The sequence below is a fragment of the Podarcis erhardii genome (genome assembly GCF_964252035.2).
Source record: "Podarcis erhardii genome assembly, chromosome: 11".
NCBI lineage: Eukaryota > Metazoa > Chordata > Lepidosauria > Squamata > Lacertidae > Podarcis > Podarcis erhardii.
Window position 1 is genome coordinate 17,046,485 of NC_138501.1, and position 23,329 is coordinate 17,069,813.

Below are 23,329 nucleotides of genomic sequence, written 5' to 3' on the forward strand. Positions count from 1 at the left end.
TCACAGAGATTGAAGGAAAATGTGACCATTACCCAAGCTCCTTCATATTGTGGAGACAAGACTGGATGGATGCCTGTAAACTCTAACATTAGAGTCAATACCTGAGAAACAAGATTGGAGATTTAGTCTTCAAAACACATGGAATGCCCACTTTTGAAGAAGCCTACCAAAGCTTTTATTGTCCTCATTTTGCTGCAGATAGGGCCTTTGAACGGAAACATCCTTAGTAAAAAGAAGTATTCTTAAACATGATTTACTAACTCTTGGGTCTGAAAAGGCATAGCTACTTCATAACAGAGTGTGTTCGAGAAACAATGGTATTCACTGTGAAGTCTTAAGGCCACGGTCTGCTCTGAAGAACGCCGGAAATGTTGAACTCCCATCATCCTTATGGACCACGTGGTCAATACCACTGCTGCAAAACACTGTTAGAAATGGCATGTCCATATTTCACCTACATAATCAATATTCAGTTAATCGTACACAGGTCATTTTTGGAACTTGATTCGACATAGTGCTATGATTCTTCATTGCTGAGACCTCTGACCTCTAGGTCAGAGAAGAGTCTTGTTCTTTAAAAACTTTGGCTTGAAAGGAGGAACATTTTATTTCGGTGTCTTCGGCTTACATGAGCGCTGGTGAACGATCAGCCTGTCTGGCAGGAAGGTACGACCACAAATATTGCATGGAACTAACTGGGCCTGGGCACTTTGCCAGGCAGACTCGTTTAAAGCATCCAGATCATAGTAACCTTTGGCTGGAAAATTAAGAAGAGAAAATATCAGTTTTCATTCTGGAGAGCCATACTCCACTTGCATGGAAAATATTTTCAGGAAATACCTGTTGACTGAGCCTTTCAGTTTTAACTAAATCACAGTCCTTATGAGAGCGAAAACCCACCAAAACTCTGCTTATTGTCTCAGGGGTCAAATAAAGTTAACTACAAACTGAATCATCTTGCATGTACGGAGAAAGCATTTCAGCATGTGCTGTGTTACACATTCTTAACTAATTATTAACACATTTTCCTACACTTAAATATCAGTGAGTTTCACCACTTGGCCTTCTTACAAATGCTGCCTAATGAGCCAATGGGAACTGACCGAAGAGATGGAAGAGAAAAGCACAGAGTGTTCTATATACTTCATTATGCCCTCCCAGTGCTGTTCTTAGGGTCAGCAATCCAATTTTGCTTCATTTTTCAAAGCTGCTTTCACTGTAACTTCGAGGGGAGCTCACACAAAGACCCAGACAGGCAAAAATCTCAATTTAAGTCCATTTTCACCCAACCCCCTGTCGTCCAACTAGATACAGCTGGAGCAGTATCTGCAATTAAGGCAAGAGATTTGGGGCATTTCAAATGGGCTAATTTGCATCCAAACCCCTGCTTTCTCTTTTTGCCTTAAAATGGGTTTCAAGCCTCTTTTCACCAAGCTACCTCGAACTGAGGTTGTACAGCAACTGTATAAGTTCACACCAACAGCTTCCACACCTTACGGTATAATCCTCCTTGGCAGTGCATAGTGAAAAAATTATAGAGTTTTATTTGAAACAGAGAATAGTTTTCCTTTGCCAAAAGGTATGGTACTTTAGGGAGCAACCTGTGCTATTTTTCTAGAAAAAGATGTGCCAGAACTCACTAAGAACACCTCCCTTGTTTTATTATAATGGCAACAGCGCCCACCTGAGAGGTGCCGGAACTGAGCTCCGGCTGGGGGGGGGGGGAGCCCTGGAAAGTTTTATCTATATTTTGCATGCAAGTGGCTGAGCCCAAATCTGTTTAAAACTAGTACTTTTAAAACACACACACACACAAACGCGACTCCATTGTTTATATGACAAGTAAAAATACAGATTTTTCCATAAGAACCCCGAGAGCTGTAATGTGATTCACATTCAATGCTTCATATGAGAGTAAGCCTTAGATCTCTTAATGCGTCTGTTCCTAATATTCCTTTTCACCAACTGGAGTTCCTTTTTTGGCTGAAGCAAGTATTCTTCTCATTTGCAGGAAATGAATGTGTTCTCTATATACTTTGGAACATTCAGGGCCAAACTGCACATTACATTGCAGCCACATTAGCCTGACGGCTACTTCTCCATTGCAAAAAATATATATACTTTGGGGGGAAAGTGCTTTATGATGGAGACGGGGAGGCTTAACCCTTTCTTTGCTGGTCACTTTCCTCCACTTTAAAAACTCTGTCCGCTGACTGGGGTTGATTGTAGTTGTAGCTGATACAGAGAACGGGCTCCCTGTGATCGTTGCAAAGCATTTTTAAAATAGCAACCAGTTTATATAAGGCAGTTCATAGAGTTTCAGGGTGATCCCAGCTAAGATGGAATCCCAGGAGAGTCCCATAGTTGGCTTTCGATATGTAAGAGTGGAATCTGCCACAGATTTTCACTTGTATTCAGAGGCCTTGCACATGATACAGTTGTAAAACCTGTCTAAGATTTTGTTACTTAGTTCTTCAAAGTTTCAGATACCTCTGCGGTTTTCATTGTTTTGGTGTTAATCACCGTAATCATGGAAAACTGGCTTACATTTTTAAGTATCATTTTGGTTTGTTCTGCTTTTCATTTAAAAAGGTATTCCTGCTGTGGGAGAAGCACCCACTGAATGTACTGGTAGGCGAAAGATGTTACAAATGTGCAGCCCAATGATCGAGTGGCTTTCGAACAGTGTGGGGCAATGCAAATATTAGAAAAACAGCTTGTGGCTTGGCAACGTTGTTCCGGCGTCCCTGATCTATATGAAGGCTTGAAAGGCTGGATCTAGATTCACATCAAAGAAGCGTTTCAGTTAAAAGCGTTGCAAACTTTGTATGAGAAATTGGGTTGGCAAAAACGGAACTCCCCAGCGCCATCTGGTGTCACAGAGTTAGAATGCATAAACAACATGTATAAAGTGATTTCTTTTTGCCAATGTTGTTGTTGTTTAGTCGTTTAGTTGTGTCCGCTCTTCGTGACCCCATGGATCAGAACACGTCAGGCACTCCTGTCTTCCACTGCCTCCCGCGGTTTGGTCAAACTCATGCTGGTAGCTTCGAGAACACTGTCCAACCATCTCGTCCTCTGTCGTCCCCTTCTCCTTGTGCCCTCAATCTTTCCCAGCATCAGGGTCTTTTCCAGGGAGTCTTCTCTTCTCATGAGGTGGCCAAAGTATTGGAGTCTCAACTTCAGGATCTGTCCTTCCAGTGAGCACTCAGGGCTGATTTCCTTAAGAATGGATAGGTTTGATCTTCTTGCAGTCCAATGTAGCTGAGTCCAACATCTAGTTATCTAGATATTCCTCTTTCACTTTTGTTAATAATAACTTTTATTAACTTTTCTGCTTTGCAATTTCAAATAAACATTTTACAAACTTTAAAAGATCCAATGACTTCCCTTCTTCTCTTTCCATGCTTCATTTTACATATCTTAAATCCCTGCATATTTTACTATAACCATTAAAATCAATTGTCCACTATTACATCCATCAATAATTATATGCTCTGTTGAATTTATATTCTAGGTGTTCCTCTTCCAAATGCTAGAATAAGGAAAGTTGAAAACCATCCAGTTCTAAGCAGTGCTTTTTTCTGAAGGGTACACAATGGTACACAGCACTGCCACCATTTTGGGAGAGGGAGGAAGGAGGTGGAAGGGCTCTTGGACCCTTTCAGAGCATCACGCCTCCTTTCCTAAGATGGCCAAATGCTTTCTGAGTTTGGAGAAGGAGGCACAATGCTCTGACAGGGTCCCAGAGCCCTGCTGCCTCCTTCCCAAAGCTGGGCATTAGAGCATGGCATCTCATTCCCCAAGCCCGGGAAACATTTGCCCAGCTCAGTGAAGGAGGCATGATGCTCTGACAGTGTCCTGTAGCCCTGCCACCTGCTTCCCAAACCCGGGCAGCAGAGGCCTCTTCACCTGGGGGTGTCTCCACCCCCATCGTTCAGCCCAGACACTGAGGTCCAGCTCCAAAGACCTTCTGGTTGTTCCCTCACTGCGAGAAGTGAAGCTACTAGGAACCAGGCAGAGAGCCTTCTCAGTAGTGGCGCCCGCCCTGTGGAACGCCTTCCCATTGGATGTCAAGGAGATAAAACTATCCGACTTTTAGAAGACACCTGAAGGCAACCCTGTTTAGGGAAGTTTTTAATGTTTGATGTTTTTTGTTTTGTTTTTAATATTCTGTATTTAATATTCTGTCGGGAGCCGCCCAGAGTGGCTGGAGAAACCCAGCCAGATGGGTGGGGTATAAATAAAAAAATTATTATTATTATTATTATTATTATTATTATTATTATTATTAGAGGTGGGTGGGTGAGGGAACATCAAGCAGCTAACCCATCCTCATTGCCCAGCCTTGATGTCAGGCCATGTCCCTCCCCCATGTTCTGGCCCATTTCCCTGCTTGCTGGTGAGTAGCAGCACCCCCCCCCCCCCGAAAAAAGCAGTGCTTCTAAGAAGAGAAGAAGAATAGTTTGGATTTGATATCCCGCTTTATCACTACTCGAAGGAGTCTCAAAGCGGCTAACATTCTCCTTTCCCTTCCTCCCCCACAACAAACACTCTGTGAGGTGACTGAGGCTGAGAGACTTCAGAGAAGTGTGACTGGCCCAAGGTCACCCAGCAGTTGCATGTGGAGGAGCGGAGACGCGAACCCGGTTCCCCAGATTACGACTCTACCGCTCTTAACCACTACACCACACTGACTCTTTAAGCCTCTGGAAAGGCATTATTACCAGAAGGAGCAATTCCTACAACACACTGACATGTTTTTGAAGCTTACACCAATTCAATGTAAACCCTCTCCAGAGGTGATGTTATCAGCTACCTTTTCAAGGTCTGTGCTGGGCAGAGGTGTATTTAGGTAATTTTAGTCTCTAGACATAACTGTCTGGTGGCAGGGGGTGAGCGCTCTTTCGATGGCGATGTGGTTAAGCTCCCTTCAATCCGTTGCCTTAGCCAGTCCAGTCCTGTTGTGTTTGGGGCCCCTTCTGAACAGATCCCAAACTTCTGCTCTCAAGTGCTTCCTGATGGCACCTCTATTGATGGAAGACCATGTGCCACAGAATTTGGTGGCTCCAAGTGTTATGCTAACATGTGAATGAGTATAATTAACAGGCCTTCGGCAATATAGGCCGGGATCCACCTCACAACCCCTGCCAGCAGAAGCACTGTGCAAGCTCATCCAGTTGCAGCATGGGGCTTCCCCACACATCCCCCCAAATTGGCTGCGGGTGGTGTTTTTGGGCAGCACCCCCAGAACAGCATGCAGTGAGAGGGGAAATCATTCCAGCCATAGGAGCCATCTCCAAGGGGCCAAGGTCTCTTTGGCTCCCCCTCAATAAAATATTGGGGGGGGCTGGGCCTCCCCAAGGTTGATGGACATTGCCATTCAAATGGTGTGCACCCCTCCAAAAAAATATTGACACCCCTGATTCCAGATGGCAAGCTGATATGCAAACGCAGACAGAAACTTGTAATAGCGAGGCGCTGACTTCCGCACTATAAATCCCATTGATTTTGTTAAATGAGAGAAGACTTGAAACCAGGTAAATAGCATAGCTTTGATCGGTTAAAGTAAAAATTAATGTGCAAGGTTTTCACGGATGTTTATGCTGCCCTTTCTCCTGCTGTCTCTGTGTTTATCTTTCAAGATGGTAACTTACCTCCTATGGATACGACCTCTGGCTTCTTGGGTTCAGGTCGTCTTAAGTGTTTTGGCAGCTGATCATTCTCAATGTGCCATTTTTTCAGACATTGCGGTTCATGGATGCTTATGGATTGAGTTCCATACTCTCGGCCGCAAATGTAGCAAATAACGGTTGGGGGTCGCCGTATAAATGCAGGCTGTGGACAACAAGCTCAGTTAAAAGAAAGGCAATTGATTTTAGAAAATCATTTAAAACCCAAGCAGTCTGTGCTGTTGGAAAGAATCCCGCTGACAAAGTGGAGGGTGGAGATGCAGGGTGTTTATGCTTTATAACACATTTTAATAATGTGCCTGAAAAATATGGATTCAGTTGCGAATTCCTGGCAGAAAATTCACACCTGTTACTATATTTAGTTTTGAAGTGGTTAATATTAAGAGCTTTCAAATGGGCACTTTAGGAACAAATAGTCCTTTGAAATTTACTTTGGAGATGGCAGGCAAGCTTCAAGATAATGTTGGTAAGAAAGGGACTTAAGATCATAGCTTCTTCGGTTGTTGCAAAAAAACAAACAGAAAGGTGTAGCTTTTTCTGAATAATGATTTGCAGAGGGTGCTTGTTTAAACATTATGATAAATGACATACCATCCAACTTTCTCAAATAAAAAATGAGGATGTGTGTCTTCCGAGAGAGTCATGTGACCTGTGCTGTGATCTCACGCCAGAAAAAAGTACTTTTTGTGGTGAGAGACTGCAGTGAATAAGCGTGACACCCAAAATGGCCGCCATGATCTCACATGAAAAAACGGGGTGTCCCGTTTTCACCAGGGCACTTGGTGGGTATGATGAATGACTTCTACTAAGCTGGACCACGGTCTACCTAGACAAGTACCCACAATGGTGACTGGAAACAATTCTTGAGGGGCTTACGTATGTGATATTTCCTAGTGTAAGTACGAAAGAGCCTTTAGCTGAGATTTTGAGACCCAATTTGGAATCTTATAAATGCAAGGCACGAGTTCTTCTTCTGCAGGAATCCCCAACCTTTAGGGGCCAGGGCAGAATGGAAAAACTGGAGAAAATTGAAGAAAATGTGATTGGCAGAAAATTTCCCTTACAGCAGAAGGAGAATAGGAGAGTTTATTCGTTACTCAGTCTCCGTTCCGATAATTTGTATATGCTACTACAACAATAGAGGGACGCAGGTGGCGCTGTGGGTTAAACCACAGAGCCTAGGACTTGCCAATCAGAAGTTTGGTAGTTTGAATCCCCGCGACGGGGTGAGCTACTGTTGCTCGGTCCCTGCTCCTGCCAACCTAGCAGTTCGAAAGCACGTCAAAGTGCAAGTAGATAAATAGGTACCGCTCCGGCGGGAAGGTAACCGGCGTTTCCGTGTGCTGCTCTGGTTCACCAGAAGCAGCTTAGTCATGCTGACCACATGACCCGGAAGCTGTACGCCAGCTCCCTCGGCCAATAAAGTGAGATGAGCACCGCAACCCCAGAGTTGGTCACAACTGGACCTAATGGTCAGGGGTCCCTTTACCTTTACTACCCCAATAAGGCATGGTTTAAACCATTGGCAGCACCTGGAGTTGGCATTGCTGTCAGACATTGGCATCCTCCAAGGTCCCCACTGCCAAGCCCCAGAACTTCCAAGCCCCAGTCTTCCTCTTGCTATTGCTGTCCGCACCCCCTGATTCCTGTCACTTCCGGCAGAGACAAAGAGGAAAGAGATGGAAGAATACGATACATGACCTGAAAAAAAGATTTGCCGTTGATGGCTGAATCTCTCCCCCCCCCCCCCGGCATTGCATGTTATACCACAATCAATTTCCTCACCTTTCTTTGACACATAGAAGCAAACATAATTCAACTTGCCTCCCACTGTAACTGTTTTCTTCTTTTGGACGTATTGGATGGAATGACCACAAAAGCTACTGTTATGAGATTTGGGGGGGGGGGCGGGTTGGTAGGCTGTATGCCTGGGCCCCTTCTAATTCCTGCATCCAGCGTGGATTCAGTTCCTGGAATAGCTGGACTATTGGCATAAGTATGGGTCATTGAGGTAACAAAGGAAGTGGCTCTGTGCCAGAGGACACAGGGGTATGACCCCCTCCCTCAACTGTCTGTTCGTTAGAAAGACAAAGAGTTGGGAGCTGAGTGGTGTGAGCTAGAAGCTGGAAGGAAGGAGCAGGCTGCAAAGCCAAGGAGCGAGAGCCATGCCTGATTTCTGTTGGATTCCAAGGCCCTCTTGATGTGTTAATGCTGTGAATCCCTCCATCATAGGCTCAGGTTGTATATATGAGTAAAGAAACCATATATCATAGAGACACCTCATTCTCCACTGTCCCTCATTCCAAAGGGCCGGGGTGGTGTGCAACACTGTTTTTCTCCTGCTGAAAAGTTTTTACAATGAAATAATGCTGGAAATTGGGACGCGGGTGGCACTGTGGGTTAAACCACAGAGCCTAGGACTTGCTGATCAGAAGGTCGGCAGTTCGAATCCCCATGACGGGGTGAGCTCTCATTGTTCGGTCCCAGCTCCTGCCAACCTAGCAGTTTGAAAGCATGTCAAAGTACAAATAGATAAATAGGTACTACTCCAGCGGGAAGGTAAAAGGCATTTCTGTGAGCTGCTCTGGTTCGCCAGAAGCAGTTTAGTCTTGCTGGCCACATGACCCGGAAGCTGTACGCCGGCTCCCTCGGCCAATAAAGCGAGATGAGCGCCATAACCTCAGAGTTGGCCACGACTGGACCTAATGGTCAGGAGTCCCTTTACCTTTACCTAATGCCGGAAATTAAGTGCAGAGATAAGGATAGGAAGCACAGAGGGTTCAAAATTCTGCTCTCCCCCCACTCCTCACATTTTGGGAAAACATGGTTCCAGTGGCTCAGCTTCTAATGACAGCATAGAACAGACTTTGTCAACCTTTGCCCTCCAGATGTTTTGGCCAACAAATGGCTATTGGGAGTTGTAGTCCAAAACATCTGAAAGACACCAAGTTGGCAAAGACTGAAGTAGAAAAAGATTTGGACCTTTGGTTCTGTGCAGTGACAGAGAAAAGACGGCAGGCCAAAATATGCTTTTATTTTGGAAACAGACATAGAACAGGGAAAAGACAGCAGATGGCAGCACCAGATAGTCAAGATACAACCAATGAAATTTCAGAATGAAATTTTTTACCATATATTGACAAAGAGAGCAACGAAAAAGACATCAAAAGCATGCAATTGTGATTTACGCAGGAAATGGAGACATATGCCCTACAAAATAACTGTGCCCCCTTTCTTTGCAGCGGGGAACTAGATTTTGAGACTATCTGTGGAAGGGTTGTTTACATTTCCATTGCAGCAGTAAGCCGGATTTGAGAACAGGGCTATCAAAACTGACCAGCACAGCCAAAGTCTATGAGGCTTAGGCTGTTTACTGAAGATATAATCAGGCTTAGTTAATCCAAATGAGCCCATTCATTCCATTACCAATTGGATTACAAAATAACAACTTTGGCCTAACAAACCCATTACAGGCAAACTGGCTTGACTCTACAATTCAGGAAACACTTGGTGAGGGAATCAGAAGAAAATGAGGTCTAGCATAACAATGCAATGGGACAAATTTATTGTCCTGCTATGGGCACTGTGCCCTGCTTAATTGAGGGGAACAGCAATGATTATTCTTATGACCAGACCTTTTAGAGAATCCTTCAGAACAAGCGTTCCAAATACATTGTGGAAGTTATGGTCTGCCATCTCTTCAGTCCTGCTCTTTATGGGATGGAAATGTGTATGTGCAAAGACATACCCAATGTTTTCTGTTCAACTCAAACCAGGATCTTCACTAGCCCCAATTCCCTTCCATCTCTATGCTACCACTATCTTTCCCTTCTAATTTTTTGTCCCCTTCAGTCCAACTTTGTAGAGGAAGGCCAACGGCAGTTTCCACTGACCTGTTTTCACACCTATCAATCTTATACCTCCATAGATGAATAGAGCGTGTTCTTCAACAACTTGGCTAAGTATGGCTCAAGAGAGCTTGGTTGTAAGTGTCTTTCCCTTTCTCCAGCATTCTATACTTCAAATGCAAACTCGATTGACACACAAAGGAAGCTATCGGTTTTTGAGGGCATACCAAGTTCCTTCGCACCACAATTCCCTGAATCCTCTAATGGGAAGCCGTGACATTTAAACTGGTTTGAAGTTGGTTCAGATTTATAATATAGCTGTGCCACCTTCCCAAATGTTTTGTCTGGCTGACTTCAATGAAGATGCTAATCCCATGAGAAGGTTCAGAGAAAAGAAACAAAGGAAATGCAAGTATTGCAAGAAAATGCCAAGGGAGACAAATTCTTATTGTCATACGCCATAATTCAATAGTATGCCTACAGTGAAATACTTCAGTAAGTCTTTTGTTTAGGATCCCCTCCCAAAAGCCCTCAAACTCCTTTTTAAACCTGCCATATTTTAAGGAGCTAACATTAAAAAATAGTTATTATAAACAAATAAATTAAACAACTATATGCTAGGATGTTGCCACTACATGAACTTTATATGAACGCATGCACCGAGATGGGTGGGTGGGTGGAAGAAACGGACTCTGAATGTAGTTCTGTGCCCTCATCTGGTTGACGATTGCCCCCTAATTACATAAAGAATTGCCAGTAATTAATAGATAGCTGTGAATTCTCTGTAGATTCTTGGGCCATTTTGGGGGGGAAGGTTACAGCAATTAAAAATGGGGGAGTTGGTTAATATCTGAATCCAGTTTTCTTCTTCGTCACTTTCAGATTTAAAATTATAGGATATCGTATTACTCAGATTATTTTTTTGCTTTTTCTTTGTCTTCCATATTCCTTCCCATTTCTCCTTTCATATAGAATTGACCTTTTTTGTTATAAAAGTGGCTAATAACCACAAAGAGAAGCCCAGGAATATATGAAACATAACAATACATCATGAATTGTTGCTACGGAGAACATGGCCAGAGTTTAGTCCTCTCTGCCTTGGCTCACGACAAGAAGAATTACAACTTCTTTCTGACTAGAAAGCCAAGCAACAAACGATGTTGAGGTACCTTCTTGAATTCACTCAGCAGTGTCCTTCATGTAATGTCCATTTGTACACTATTTGAGTAACTCCCACAAAAGTATCTAATGCTGTTCGACTTTGCACATGTTAATTCAACCTCAGAGAGATGCAAAGTAAAAACCTGTACTCCAAGGGGATGGATTCTTTGAATTTATAGCACTTAGCAGATGCTCACAGCCTTTTTATTCATATCGGCTGCTTGACAAATATATTTTATCCCCCGAATTCCCATAAATAAATCACAATTAGAGGGCAAGCTGAGGTGAAGGATTCCTTGCAAACTCCGTAGGACGAGAACTGCAAGCATCTGTCCACATCCATTAAACCAACATTCAGAATATATGAAAAGGATTTCATGGGTCCTTTCACAAGCAGAATTATATGTTGGTATGGCTCTAAGTGCTTTTTTGTTTTAATTATGGTTTCTACATGAGTTTCAGTGGAAAATCTGTGCCATCTGCTTGCCTATATTTGTGCTGCGTCGCAAACTTGAGTTAAGCCACCAACCTTAAACTTGAACATCGTTCTGTCGTTATCTATAGCATTTTAGAAACCAAAAATGTCTAATATGGTTTATATAAACACTGAACTTCATGTTAATTAAATCACTGCTACCATCACTACAAAAACCATGGTTGTGATGTTTTTCTTATACAAGCAATGTGCTTACTATGAAATCTGCATTTCTGCTGATAACTTATTCAGAACATGGAAAGTGACCCTGGCATCACCTTAGGCTTGTTTAAGGCTACTCACTCATTTATAGTCCCTGAAATGATCTCCTAGCTTGATTGAAGTCAATAGTGAAGGTTTTACCATTAACTTCAATGGCACTGGAATGGCAAGGTGGAATTTGCACAGGAAACAATTTTGCTTTTTTCGTAGGTGTGATGCCTTCTAATTTACCTTGTCTGAGGTGGAAGATGCAGGCCCAGTGGATCTATGTGATTTAGAGGAGCTGTAGCTTGAAGGACCTGAACTGGCTTTTGGTTTACAACTCTTTTGGTGTACAGCAAGACGATCTGGAAGAAAAGTACGGCCACAGTGTTCACAGGGTAGGAGCTTGTAACTTGGAGCAGCTGCTGCGTTTTCAGCCATCGTACCGAGAGATCCTCCAAGAAGAGCCTGAGGTTTAATGGGCGGTGGTCTTCTGAGATGTTTGGGCAGCTTATCGTTTTCTATCTGCCACTTCTCCAGGCATTTTGGCTCGTGGATAGGAAGAGATTGTGACCCAAACTCTTTGCCACAGATATGGCAGATCCTGAAGCCAGGTCTTCTCGGGGGAATGACGGGCCGATCCCACTGATCCTGAGACATGCCCCCCCTACTTGATCGTTTTGATACCACCACAGTCCCCGGCCTCTTCTTCCCAGCACTTGTTTTAAGGGTAGAATTTAAACCCACTCCTGACAAGAGCATGGAAGGATCTGAAACAGTGGATTTTGAAGCCTGTCTTAAAGACGAGCTGGTGGAGATATTAGCAAGGACTTTTCCAGCATTGGGCAGTGTTTTATTGTGTTTGCTCAGAGTCTTTTTCATTAAAGCCGTTTCCATGAAGTCAACAATGTTCCATTAACAGGATGTCTGGATTTATGTAGTGTTTCTTGTTTGGACTTTGTGGTTGTCTTTTGGTTGACCTGTTGTTCCTTTAAAAACAATGAAGCTCTCTGGGATAAAGAGGTACAAGATCCTAAAACAGAGGGCAGCTGTGATAGATCTGAGCACATTTGCAATGTTCTAACACTCCCAGCAATGTTGCCTTTTTGTGGTGTTTTTTTTCTGTTTTACTATTTTTTAGTGTCTATTTTTTTAAAATCCTGGAAAAAAATAGGAGGAATATGTATGTAAAAACACAGTAAGTTGTAGGCAGATGTTTAATTGTTTTAAAACATTTTTTAAAAAGAGAGAGGGAGAGTAAAATAATTAGTGTAGCGAAATGCAATATTTTTATGTTGAGCATTTCTGCATATATAACATTTCAGCTGCAATCTGTACACACTTACCTGGGAGTAAGCCCCACTCACCACTGTGGGGCTTACTTCTGAGTAAGCATGTATAGGTTTGTGCTTTTGCGTAGTTTTTGTCGGTCACCTCACTGTCATTCTTCCAAACATTTTTTTTTTATTCTGCATTCATAGCAATAACTATTGGTGTTGCCACATTGTACAGCCTCGTGTGTTACATTAAGTTGATTCTGTACAAGACAAAAGAAATAAAACACCTGTAATAATAAGACCAAGTAAATCCTGTCCATAACACTGAGAAGGCACAGTAGCTACTAAAACATTTGTCCGTTGCATTTGCCTGAATTCATAAGTCAGACCCTCCAAGTGTCCCTATTTTCCAGGGACAGTCCTGGATTTACAGAAGCCATCCTGGTTTCTTATTTGATCTCGGAAAGTCCTGCTTCCCTTGTCATCTTATAATAGCAATGGCACCCACTTGAGAGGTGCCAGAACTGAGTTCTGGCGAGTTCCAGCTGCAAAAAAGGCCCTGGATGTCCTGTTTTCATCAGAGAAATGTTGGAGGCTATGGAGTTATGCGACTCCCAAGCCGAGGAGATAAGTAACTATACAACTTTCAGAAGACATCTGAAGGCCGCCCTGTACAGGGAAGTTTTTTTAAATGTTTAATGTTTTATTACGTATTTATATATGTTTGAAGCCACCCAGAGTGGCAACCCAGTCAGATGGGTGGGGTATAAATAAATAACAAATATTATTATTGTTGTTGTTATGGAACAGGACATCCCTTTTCTCATTGGAGAAATGTTGGAGGATATGTAAACCATATAACCGGGAAGTTGTTTCAACTAACAGTCAAAACATTATACACACACACACACATATATATGTATAATATTTCCTTCTCATATGTACAGTGGTACCTCGGGTTACATACGCTTCAGGTTACATACACTTCAGGTTACAGACTCCACTAACCCAGAAATAATGCTTCAGGTTAAGAACTTTGCTTCAGGATGAGAACAGAAATCGTGCTCCGACAGCGCGGCGGCAGTGGGAGGCCCCATTAGCTAAAGTGGTGCTTCAGGTTAAGAACAGTTTTAGGTTAAGAACAGACCTCCAGAAAGAATTCAGTTCTTAACCTGAGGTACCACTGTATATGTCTTTTTGAAGAGTTGATCTCCTGGAATTGTTGTTACAAACTGATACATCGGTGTTCCTTAATTGCAATGTTTTCCTGTCATGGAAGACATTGCTAGTTCCTATGATGTTCCCCACAGCAATTCCATTGATGGAACGCTGCTAGCTAGACATCAGAATGTGTGGCTTAAGTATTTTCTAGTGGGTTGCCATTTGCAGTATCATTAGGAAGCAAATGATATGTTTAAAGCATTTGCATATTGTGGCGAACTATCCTTCTTGCCCTCGACGGCTGCTGTAGTAGTTGTAATAACGGTAAAATAATAAAAGTGGTTCAGTAAGTAGTAATGCAACTTGAATGTGCCCCAAACTTTTTTTAGGAGACCCCAGATAACTGTGAGTAAGTGAAACCTTTTTCAAGTCATGGAGAAAGAAAAGGCAAAGCTTACTAGAGGGTCATGGGAAAGGAGTATCTCGGAACATTACCTGTGTTTCACCCAGCTAAGGCTTTATCCACCAGTCCATTTTCCATGGATAGATGTGTATCATGGATGATCAAGCTGTTCCCCTTTACAATAATTTCAAGCAGTAATGCAGGCTCTGGGGTAAAGAATGTTGAATGAGTCAAGCTATGAATCAGTCAAGAAGAGAAACCATAAACAACCTGTTAACAATATAGCCTCTTGTTGGACTTCCAAGATCTCTGCTGGATACGTTTCATAATAGATTTATGCTTTATTTGGGGGATTACACCATTTGGTCTCTTTTCCTTTCTGCCAAGTTGGAAATGTCCTGTAAGTTCACATCCGTAAATCTGAAACCCTCCATCATGTTTCCTGTCGACTAGAAAGCGTATAAGGTTTTTAAAAGTAAATTAAGTTTTCTCTATAAAAGGCATGACAAAGTGTATCTTTCTTTCTGAACGCGAAGACAAAAGCGAGCGGTAGCCAAATATGGGTCATCGTTCTTCTTTTGGACAATGCTTGAGCCATCAGCAGTCCTCCGCGATGGCCTTAATTCATAAACCATGTGCTTTTAATGAAAATAAATTTCAATGTAATGGACTATCTGGATCCAAATAAGACAATGCATAGAAATACAGAAGCTCATCTAGATGCTGCCAGAAGGCGCTACTTCATATGTAATATCTCACAACCGAAGAGCAACTAATCCAAATTTAGTTCATCTACATTTCAAAAAAATATATTCTATGAGGAAGAGCTCTCCTGTGGTTTAAATTTCCATTAATCTTTTCAAAGTCTCTCACAATATGGTTCTCACTAATCTCCAAGAGTAGCCTTTTCTCTAAGCAGTAATCCTAATGGTTCGGTCAAGTGCTTAGGGGCGAGAGGAAATATGACAGTCGGCTAAAATGTATAGATTTCATGTGAGGGAAAACTCCACAGGAAAAGGATTCTTTTGTTTGCTTCATGGATGTCTTTGGATATAAAACTCATGTACATACACACGAGGGCTCTTTAGTTTTTTTCCTCCATTGATCTGTAAAAAAATTATCTGTAAAGAAGAGGTTCTCTCTTCCCCCATCTCTCAGGATCCCACCAGGTATAAATGCTTCACAGAAATCCATCTGTCAGTCCTGAGTCCTTTTAACACTGATTTGGGTTGAAAGAAACGTCGTCATGCCCGCTAGGTAATTAGATCAGCCACAGTGCCGCAATCCATTTTGATTTCTATTCAATAGGAATTTTGTTAGGGAAAGCCCCTTGAAAAGAATACAGGCAACCCCCTACTTGTGTGCGACTGTGTAAATGCATGGCGCTGGGAAATAATTACCGTATTTTTTGCTCTATAAGACTCACTTTTTCCCTCCTAAAAAGCAAGGGAAAACGTGTGTGCATCTTATAGAGCGAATGCAGGCTGCGCAGCTATCCCAGAAGCCAGAACAGCAAGAGGGATTGCTGCTTTCACTGCACAGCGATCCCTCTTGTTCTGGCTTCTGAGATTCAGAATATTTTTTTTCTTGTTTTCCTCCTCCAAAAACTAGGTGCGTCTTATGGTCTGGTGCGTCTTATAGAGCGAAAAATACAGTACATTCATATCAGGAAATGGTGAGAGAGAGCTGGAGGGTCCTCATGCATAGCTGTCAATGTTTCCCTTTTTTAAAGGGAAAGTCCCTTATTCTGAATAGGATTTCCCTTAAAAAAGGGGGATAGTTGACAGCTATGTCCTCATGACGTGTGGGGAGACCCTCCCCAGAGCCGAAAGAGGGCTTCAATGAGAGCAGAGAAGAGACTGGTGATACAGCGGGGCTTTGTTTAGGCTGCTCAGCCTCCATGCCTAACAGCATTGTAAAAGTAAGAAAGTAAAGGACCCCTGGATGGTTAAGTCCAGTCAAAGGCGACTATGGGGTTGCAGCACTCATCTCGCTTTCAGGCCGAGGGAGCTGGCATTTGTCCACAGGCAGCTTTCCAGGTCATGTGGCCAGCATGATTAAACTGATTCTGGTGCAACAGGACACCGTGATGGAAACCAGAGTGCACAGAAACGCTGTTTACCTTCCTGCTGCAGGTGTACCTATTTATTTACTTGCACTGGTGTGCTTTCAAATTGCTAGGTTGGCAGGAGGTGGGACAGAGCAATGGGAGCTCAGCACGTCGCGGGGATTTGAACCGCCGACCTTCTGATCGGCAAGCCCAAGAGGCTCAGTCGTTTAAACCACAGCACCATTGTAGTGCAGCAGTAACAGCGTTCCTGCACTTCCTCCAGCCTCCTGCCAGCCCCAGAGCTTCAATTCCAGTTGTGGATATTTTAGTTGCAGTATTTTTTATCTGGAGTGGAGTGAGAGGAGCAGAGAGATCATTTAAAGGCTCTTTAGAGGGTGCTCCCTACTTTTGCAAATTTCACTTATTGCGTGTGGCACCAGAACGTAATCCCTGTCTAAGTGGGGATTCACTTTATCTGCCTTCAGACTGAAGAATGGAAGAACAACCAAGTTCTTAAAGTGTTTTAGGAGTATCATGATATATCAGATATATATGATATAAAAAAGCAGAGACATCACCTTGACAACAAAGGTCTGTATAGTTAAAGCCATGGTTTTCCCAGTAGTGATGTATGGAAGTGAGAGCTGGACCATAAAGAAGGCTGATCGCCGAAGAATGGATGCTTTTGAATTATGGTGTTGGAGGAGACTCTTGAGAGTCCCATGGACTGCAAGAAGATCAAACGTATCCATTCTTAAGGAAATCAGCCCTGAGTGCTCACTGGAAGGACAGATCGTGAAGCTGAGACTCCAGTACTTTGGCCACCTCATGAGAAGAGAAGACTCCCTGGAAAAGACCCTGATGTTGGGAAAGATGGAGGGCACAAGGAGAAGGGGACGACAGAGGACGAGATGGTTGGACAGTGTTCGCGAAGCTACAAACATGAGTCTGACCAAACTGCGGGAGGCAGTGGAAGACAGGAGTGCCTGGCGTGCTCTGGTCCATGGGGTCACAAAGAGTCGGACATGACTAAACGACTAAACAACAACAACAACAACATGATATATCATTGCACAGAAGCACTCACAAACAAACAAACAAACAAACAAACAAACAAACAAACAAACAAACAAAACTCCTTCAGCTTTAACTGTGAAAAATTTGTATTGCTGCCTTTAGATTCCTTCCTTTTGTTTTTGGAAATTTATTGGTTTCTTGCTGCTTATCGGCAGATACATCAATATGATTTCACAAGCTTCAGAGGTCCAGATTTTCCACACTGGCAAACAATCAAACAAACATTGGCCAGTACCTCTCCTCTCTGGAAAAATATGCAGTATAACTTCATTTTTGCTGCTTTGATTTTTCAGATCAAGAGATGTAGCTAAAGATACAAAAAGGCCTTGCTGAAAGGCCTCTGATTATTTTAATCATTTCCTGTGGGTTGCTGAGGAAGACTGAAATCTCTGTTTAGACCCATCAAAATAACTACAGTCCTACCTTGGTTTTCGAACAGCTTAGTTCTCAAAGGTGTTGGCTCCTGAACGCCGCAACGCTGGAAGTGAGTGCAGTGGTTTTTTAACGTTCTCTTGGAAGCCAAACGTCCGATGGGGCTTCTGCAGCCAATCAGAAGCCACACTTTGGTTTTCAAACGTTTTGGAAGTCAAATGGACTTCCAGAACACATTCCGTTTGACTTTCAAAGTTCGACTGTATATTGTTCTTTTATACATGCTGTTAAATTTTGTTTTTAAGCAGTGTTTAGACAAAGAAAAAAGAAAAAAGGAGAAGTGTGACACTATTGGCCATTGTCAGAATTGACTTGGAAGTTCCATAAAGGAAGGAATGCAGTTTTGCTAGGGTGAGGGGATGGCTCAAAGTGATATTGTGTTTCTTCTACGGCAGAGTAGGGATTCGTGGATCACAGGAATTGCCGGTGTTCTCTATATTTTGGTATTTTTAATGTTTGATGCCTTCTGGCGGTTCCCTCACTGCGAGAAGTGAGGTTACAGGGAACCAGGCAGAGGGCCTTCTTGGTGGTGGTGCTCGCCCTGTGGAACGCCCTCCCATCAGAAAGGAAATAAGGGAACTATCAAGGAAATAAACAACTATCTGAATTTTAGAAGACATCTGAAGGCAGCCCTGTTTAGGGAAGTTTTTAATGTTTGATGTTTTATTGTGTTTTTAATATTTGGTTGGGAGCGCCCAGATTGGCTGGGGAATCCCAGCCAGATGGGCGGGGTATAAATAAATCATTATCATTATCATTATCATTATCATTATCATTATCATTATCATTATCATGCTTTTGTATTTCTTGGAAGCCACCCAGAGTGGCTGGGGCAACTGAATCAGATGGGCAGGGCACAACAACAACAATGATGATAACAACAACAACAACAACAACAACAACCTCTGTGATTACATCTAAAGGTCTAACCATCCATGTTACATGCCTTTTACTTCATGGAGGTTGAGTCTCCTGAAATGTTTCTTGTTTTTATGGGGTTTCTGAATTTGATCATGTGTGGTGCAGAGATATCTTCAGTCATCCCCACTAAGCCTTGCCAGTTTCACTGCAGGCAACTTCTACTTTGCTCCTAATTTTCATCACTGCAAAAGGGCCCTTGTTTCCTGTCTTGCAGTTCCCCACATAGCAGCACCTCATTAAAATCTGAGGTTTTAGAGAGAAGTATATCATAGTTCCATACGCTGCGACTTTCATTAAGGGATGCAACCAAGATTGTGCATGGTATATTAAATGAAAATCCGTATTTGCCAAAAATAAACAACTTCATCCGGTTGGAAGCCAAACTGTTCTTCTTCAGACTAAAAACACAAAGACTTAATTGCTAAATATCTAATGAAGAAATGGTGCGTGTGTGTTGGATCTGCTTGCTGTGTACACTGTAAATAATCATTTAAGAAGTCCTCTTAATAATTTCCAAATATTCACAGCAATATGAAAAGAAACAAATATACACACTGTAAATAATCATTTAACTAGTCTTCTTAGTAATCTCAGAATATGTTATGCATGGCAGTATAAAATGAAACAAATAATAGGGAAAAATTACCATGATGATCAAATACATAGTGTCTGACTTTTCTAGCAAAAATGTGTCCCTGGAAATCGTTACAGTTACATCCAGTGGACAGAATTGTCAGAGTTCACTTTCAAAGAGCTGTTAGTTCTAATTCTGATGATTATGCACACTGTGAACATGGTGAAACATTTGCTTATCAGCTTATATTTTCATGTCATTCGGATGTAATCATATTATAACTTTTCTACCATTGAAAAGGCAATGGTATGTTTCAGGTTACATAGTGCTCAAAAATGAAGTTCTGTATTTTGCACTAGCTTAATATGATTAGGATTACACTTAAAAATAATTAGTAGAACACTTTATTTTTTCTGTTTGTTACATCTGGCACTGAAAGTTACTAGGAGCCAGTGCTGCTTCCTCTGGCGTGGCAAAGTGAATTATTATTATTATTATTATTATTATTATTATTATTATTATTATTCCCTTTTGATCATTAATAAAACATGAAAGCCCTCAAATAGTTTTCCTATATTACTTCATGAGATAGATACCAGTGATCCTATTAAAATACCAGGAATCTCAAATTTGCAATTTAATTTATTGCAATGGAGTAAACCTTTCACTAGTTGCAAACTGCTTAGAGATTATTATTTTTATAATCAAGCATTATATACATATTGGTCAAATAAAATAAATCCTATGCTATGAACATGCTATACCTATTAAAAGAGGTTCATTGGGATCAATAGCTCAACCTCATCCAAAACAGGGATATGTTTTATTGAGCTGACCTCCCAGTAGTTACATTTCTTCTCTTTGTTCCTTGTTCTTACCTTAAAATCTCAGTACTTAAACTCCCACATAATGATTCCTTTGTGCACACCAAGGAATAAGCAGAAACAAAGCATTAGGTCTTAGCATATCCTTTCTTATTTAAGAAATTAGTATGTTAGCATCTTGCGTTGCTACAGAAATGGCAAGTTCTCTTTTGTCACTGACACGTTGCCTAGCTACATATCAACAAAAGTGAATTCACAGTGCTCCTGCGAAGCTGATTGGTCAACTGCATTGTTTGGGAAGTGTGGGAGACAGGTGTATGCGGGAACAATATTTAGAAGTGAACGTAGAAATTTTCCTAAAGTTCATCATGGGGAAACGTGATGGTTTGAATGAAAATTCCCTTTCTCCTGCTCCAACTGCTGTGGAATTATTGAAATGGACTGTGCTGCAGAGAGAAGGAGCGAAGGAACATCAGGCAGAACTTCAGGCTTGCTATTAACACACACTTAACATGTAGAATTCATTTAGAAAATATGTGGATATATTACAGCACAATGAGAAGTTTGGGAAGGATTGTGTCGATGAACACTTTTATTGTGTAAATAATGTTGTCTTGTCTTTTCTTTTCCTCTTTTGATTTTTTTCTTTGTATCTTTGTTATTTCTTTATTTTTTTCTTTTCCTCTTTTTTCTTCCTGTAGAAATTTTCTACTCTCTACATAATTTTCTTTTTCTTCATATGTAAAAAGATAGCATATAATGTTTGTATAGATATGTAATTTTTTAATCAATAAAGAATTAAAAAGAAAGAAAATATGTGGAAGAGGCTACTACCTTAAGTCAGTGAAGTTATATGACGTTGTGCAAAGCAATGTTATTTCATCACTTTTCTTACTGCAAAAGAGTCCATTTTTTTAAGAAGCGAGTTTTCTTTTTGCTTTGCGGCACAAAAGCAGCAATTCTACTTGAATTGTGCAACCTGGAATTTACCAGTATGAGATCCCAGCTGCAAAATAGCTACAAACTAGAATAATGCAATTTAAGGCAAGTGTTACCTGCTCTCTGCTCAATTCCACTACCCTCTGTTTCAGGGCACAGTCTTTTACGGTATCTAGAAATGTTGCCTCTTTGTTGTGACTGGTCCTGGAACATGCATTTAGCCAGTCTACGTGAGGGTAATTGAAATCACCAATTACTACAACATTTCCTCCTGTGGATGCCTCCTCGGTTTCAAGGAGATGACCGTGGGCACTTTGTTCAGGGAAGGTAAAGCTAAAACTAAAGGACCCCTGAAAACTCTGGCAGCACTAAGATAAATTCAACAGAGTAAATATTTTTTGATGGATGTAAAAGTGGAAAACTGATTTGAATGCTTATAGTAAAATATGCAGGGATGTATGATATGTAAAATGAACCATGGAAAGAGAATAAGAGAAGTCATTGGATATTTTGAAGTTTGTAAAATGTTTATTGGGAAATGTAAAATTGAAAACTTAATAAAAAATATTTTTAAAGAAAAAAGAACATATTGGTTGACAGTGACTGTACACTTTTTGAAAAGACAAGACCACCTCTTTGGGTTTAATTCCACGCCCCAACCCCCTTCAGTTTCAATTATCTCCAGTTTGCCAATGGTGTTGGCAAGAACAATGTTTTGTTTTCTGCTGCTGAGCAACACGAGTCTATTTTAAACATAGTCGTGTACTAGAGCTGATGCAACGAGGCAAGAACATAATGCAAATACTGACAAGAGTGTACAAACAATAGCCGACTCTCCTCCTACACATAAAGTCACGAAACTCTTTCCTAGCCGTGTAGGAACCATTCTTTGGGGAAACACTTTGGATGCCCCTGCCAATCTATAATTTGCAACCACATTGGTGGTTTGATGTCTGATAACCTGTTGCTATCACTTCTCAATCCTGCTGAAGCCCAGGGTACAAGAGAATTGTTGTTATTGTTATTGTTGTCAAAAAGTTTCATTCGTTTCGTGACTCATTTGTTAGATCTAATTAAAATTGTTTTGCTACTCCTCTCCTGCCCCAGCTGGGAATTGCATTTGTTATATTTCCCCATAATATCTGCATTTAGGACTGCTGCAGTTTCCCTGCTGTGGATCTGGTAGCACAGGGGTCCTCACACCATGGTCCGTGGGTTGGATCCAGCCCGCCAGGCTCGTAAATCCGGCCCCTGGCCGAAACTGCAGCCAATCGGAAGCCTCGCCACCAGTCCCCACGTGGTGATTTAAACCCGGTGAGGCGAGGTGTTTCCGTGGACTAGACATGCTCCAAGTGACCCTTACCTCGGAAGTAAGTGGCCAGAAGAAAACCCATGGGGCTTGTTTCCGAGTAGACCCAATCCGACGGCAGGGCAGGAGCGCAAGGCCTGACACCCATCCACCCACAACCCACCAACTCCTGTGTGCTTTTCTCAGCAGAGACCTCCCAGCTGGGCTTACTCGCGAGTAGTAGCGGCCCAGGGAGCGGAAGCGGCTGTGCCAGCAGGGGCAGACTGCAGTGGAGAGAAGCCAGGTGCCGGCGGCCAGGGGAGGCGAGCGCGCTGGATCCGGGCACGCGTTGCGGCTGCTGAGCTTTGAGCGCGAGTCGGTGCTGGAGACGCTGAACGCCGACCTGCAGCAGCTTAACCAGGTGCAGCTGCCGGCAGAGCAGGGGGCTTGGGAGTGGGGGTGACTTATTTCCCGAACATTGGGGCACTGGTTGCCGGACATCCCCCCCCCCAAAAAAAATAAAAGCAGCGTGGGAAGGAGGAGAATAGTAGTAAGTAGACTTCTACTGCCCAAACATGAATTGCATGGGTTATTTTGGAGGTATAAAAGTTCATGGGTTTTTTCCAAATTATAGTCCGGCCCCCAACAGTGTCTGAGGGACAGTAAATTGGCCCCCTGTTTTAATAATAATAATAATAATAATAATAATAATAATAATAATAATAATAATTTATTTATTTATATCCCGCCCTCCCCAGCCAAAGCCGGGCTAAGAGCGGCTAACAACAGTAAAAATAACACAGTTTACATAAAATCATAATCATTTAATTGAAATACATTCTAAAATCAATTCAGAGTCAAATTAATGGCAGTCATTGGGCTAGAGTTCTATGAGGATTACAAAAGGAGGGGGTCAGACTGTGGAACAGCTGTGTCTTGCAGGCCCTGCGGAAAGATGTCAAGTCCCACAGGGCCTAGTCTCTTGTGACAGAGCGTTCCACC

The 23,329-nt window shown here is 42.1% G+C and overlaps 1 protein-coding gene across 5 annotated transcripts; it reads right to left on the reverse strand.

The window, feature by feature from the left end:
- Positions 1-151: 151 nt before the first annotated feature.
- On the reverse strand, positions 152-20,318 carry ZNF475 (zinc finger protein 475). 5 transcript variants are annotated; one of them, XM_081880565.1, is made up of 6 exons: positions 20,155-20,318; positions 14,315-14,428; positions 12,728-12,918; positions 11,631-12,541; positions 5,658-5,838; positions 152-757 (listed from the first exon to the last, which is right to left on the reverse strand). In XM_081880565.1, exons 4-6 carry the CDS (start codon positions 12,276-12,278, stop codon positions 606-608), a joined length of 981 nt encoding a protein of 326 aa, XP_081736691.1. In that variant the 5' UTR covers positions 12,279-12,541; positions 12,728-12,918; positions 14,315-14,428; positions 20,155-20,318; the 3' UTR covers positions 152-605. The 5 variants fall into 5 exon arrangements, with proteins under 5 accessions (XP_081736691.1, XP_081736689.1, XP_081736692.1 ...); XM_081880563.1 differs by having other exon boundaries at positions 14,315-14,457; XM_081880566.1 differs by lacking the exon at positions 14,315-14,428.
- Positions 20,319-23,329: the final 3,011 nt, after the last annotated feature.

Coding starts and splice junctions, on each gene's coding strand:
- ZNF475 (XM_081880567.1), bottom strand. CDS start 12,278: ATGGAAACGGCTTTAATGAAAAAGACTCTGAGCAAACACAATAAAACA. Junction 5,839..11,630: donor CATCTTCCACCTCAGACAAG/GTAAATTAGAAG, acceptor TGTTGTCCACAG/CCTGCATTTATACGGCGACC. Junction 758..5,657: donor AGAGGTCGTATCCATAGGAG/GTAAGTTACCAT, acceptor TTAATTTTCCAG/CCAAAGGTTACTATGATCTG.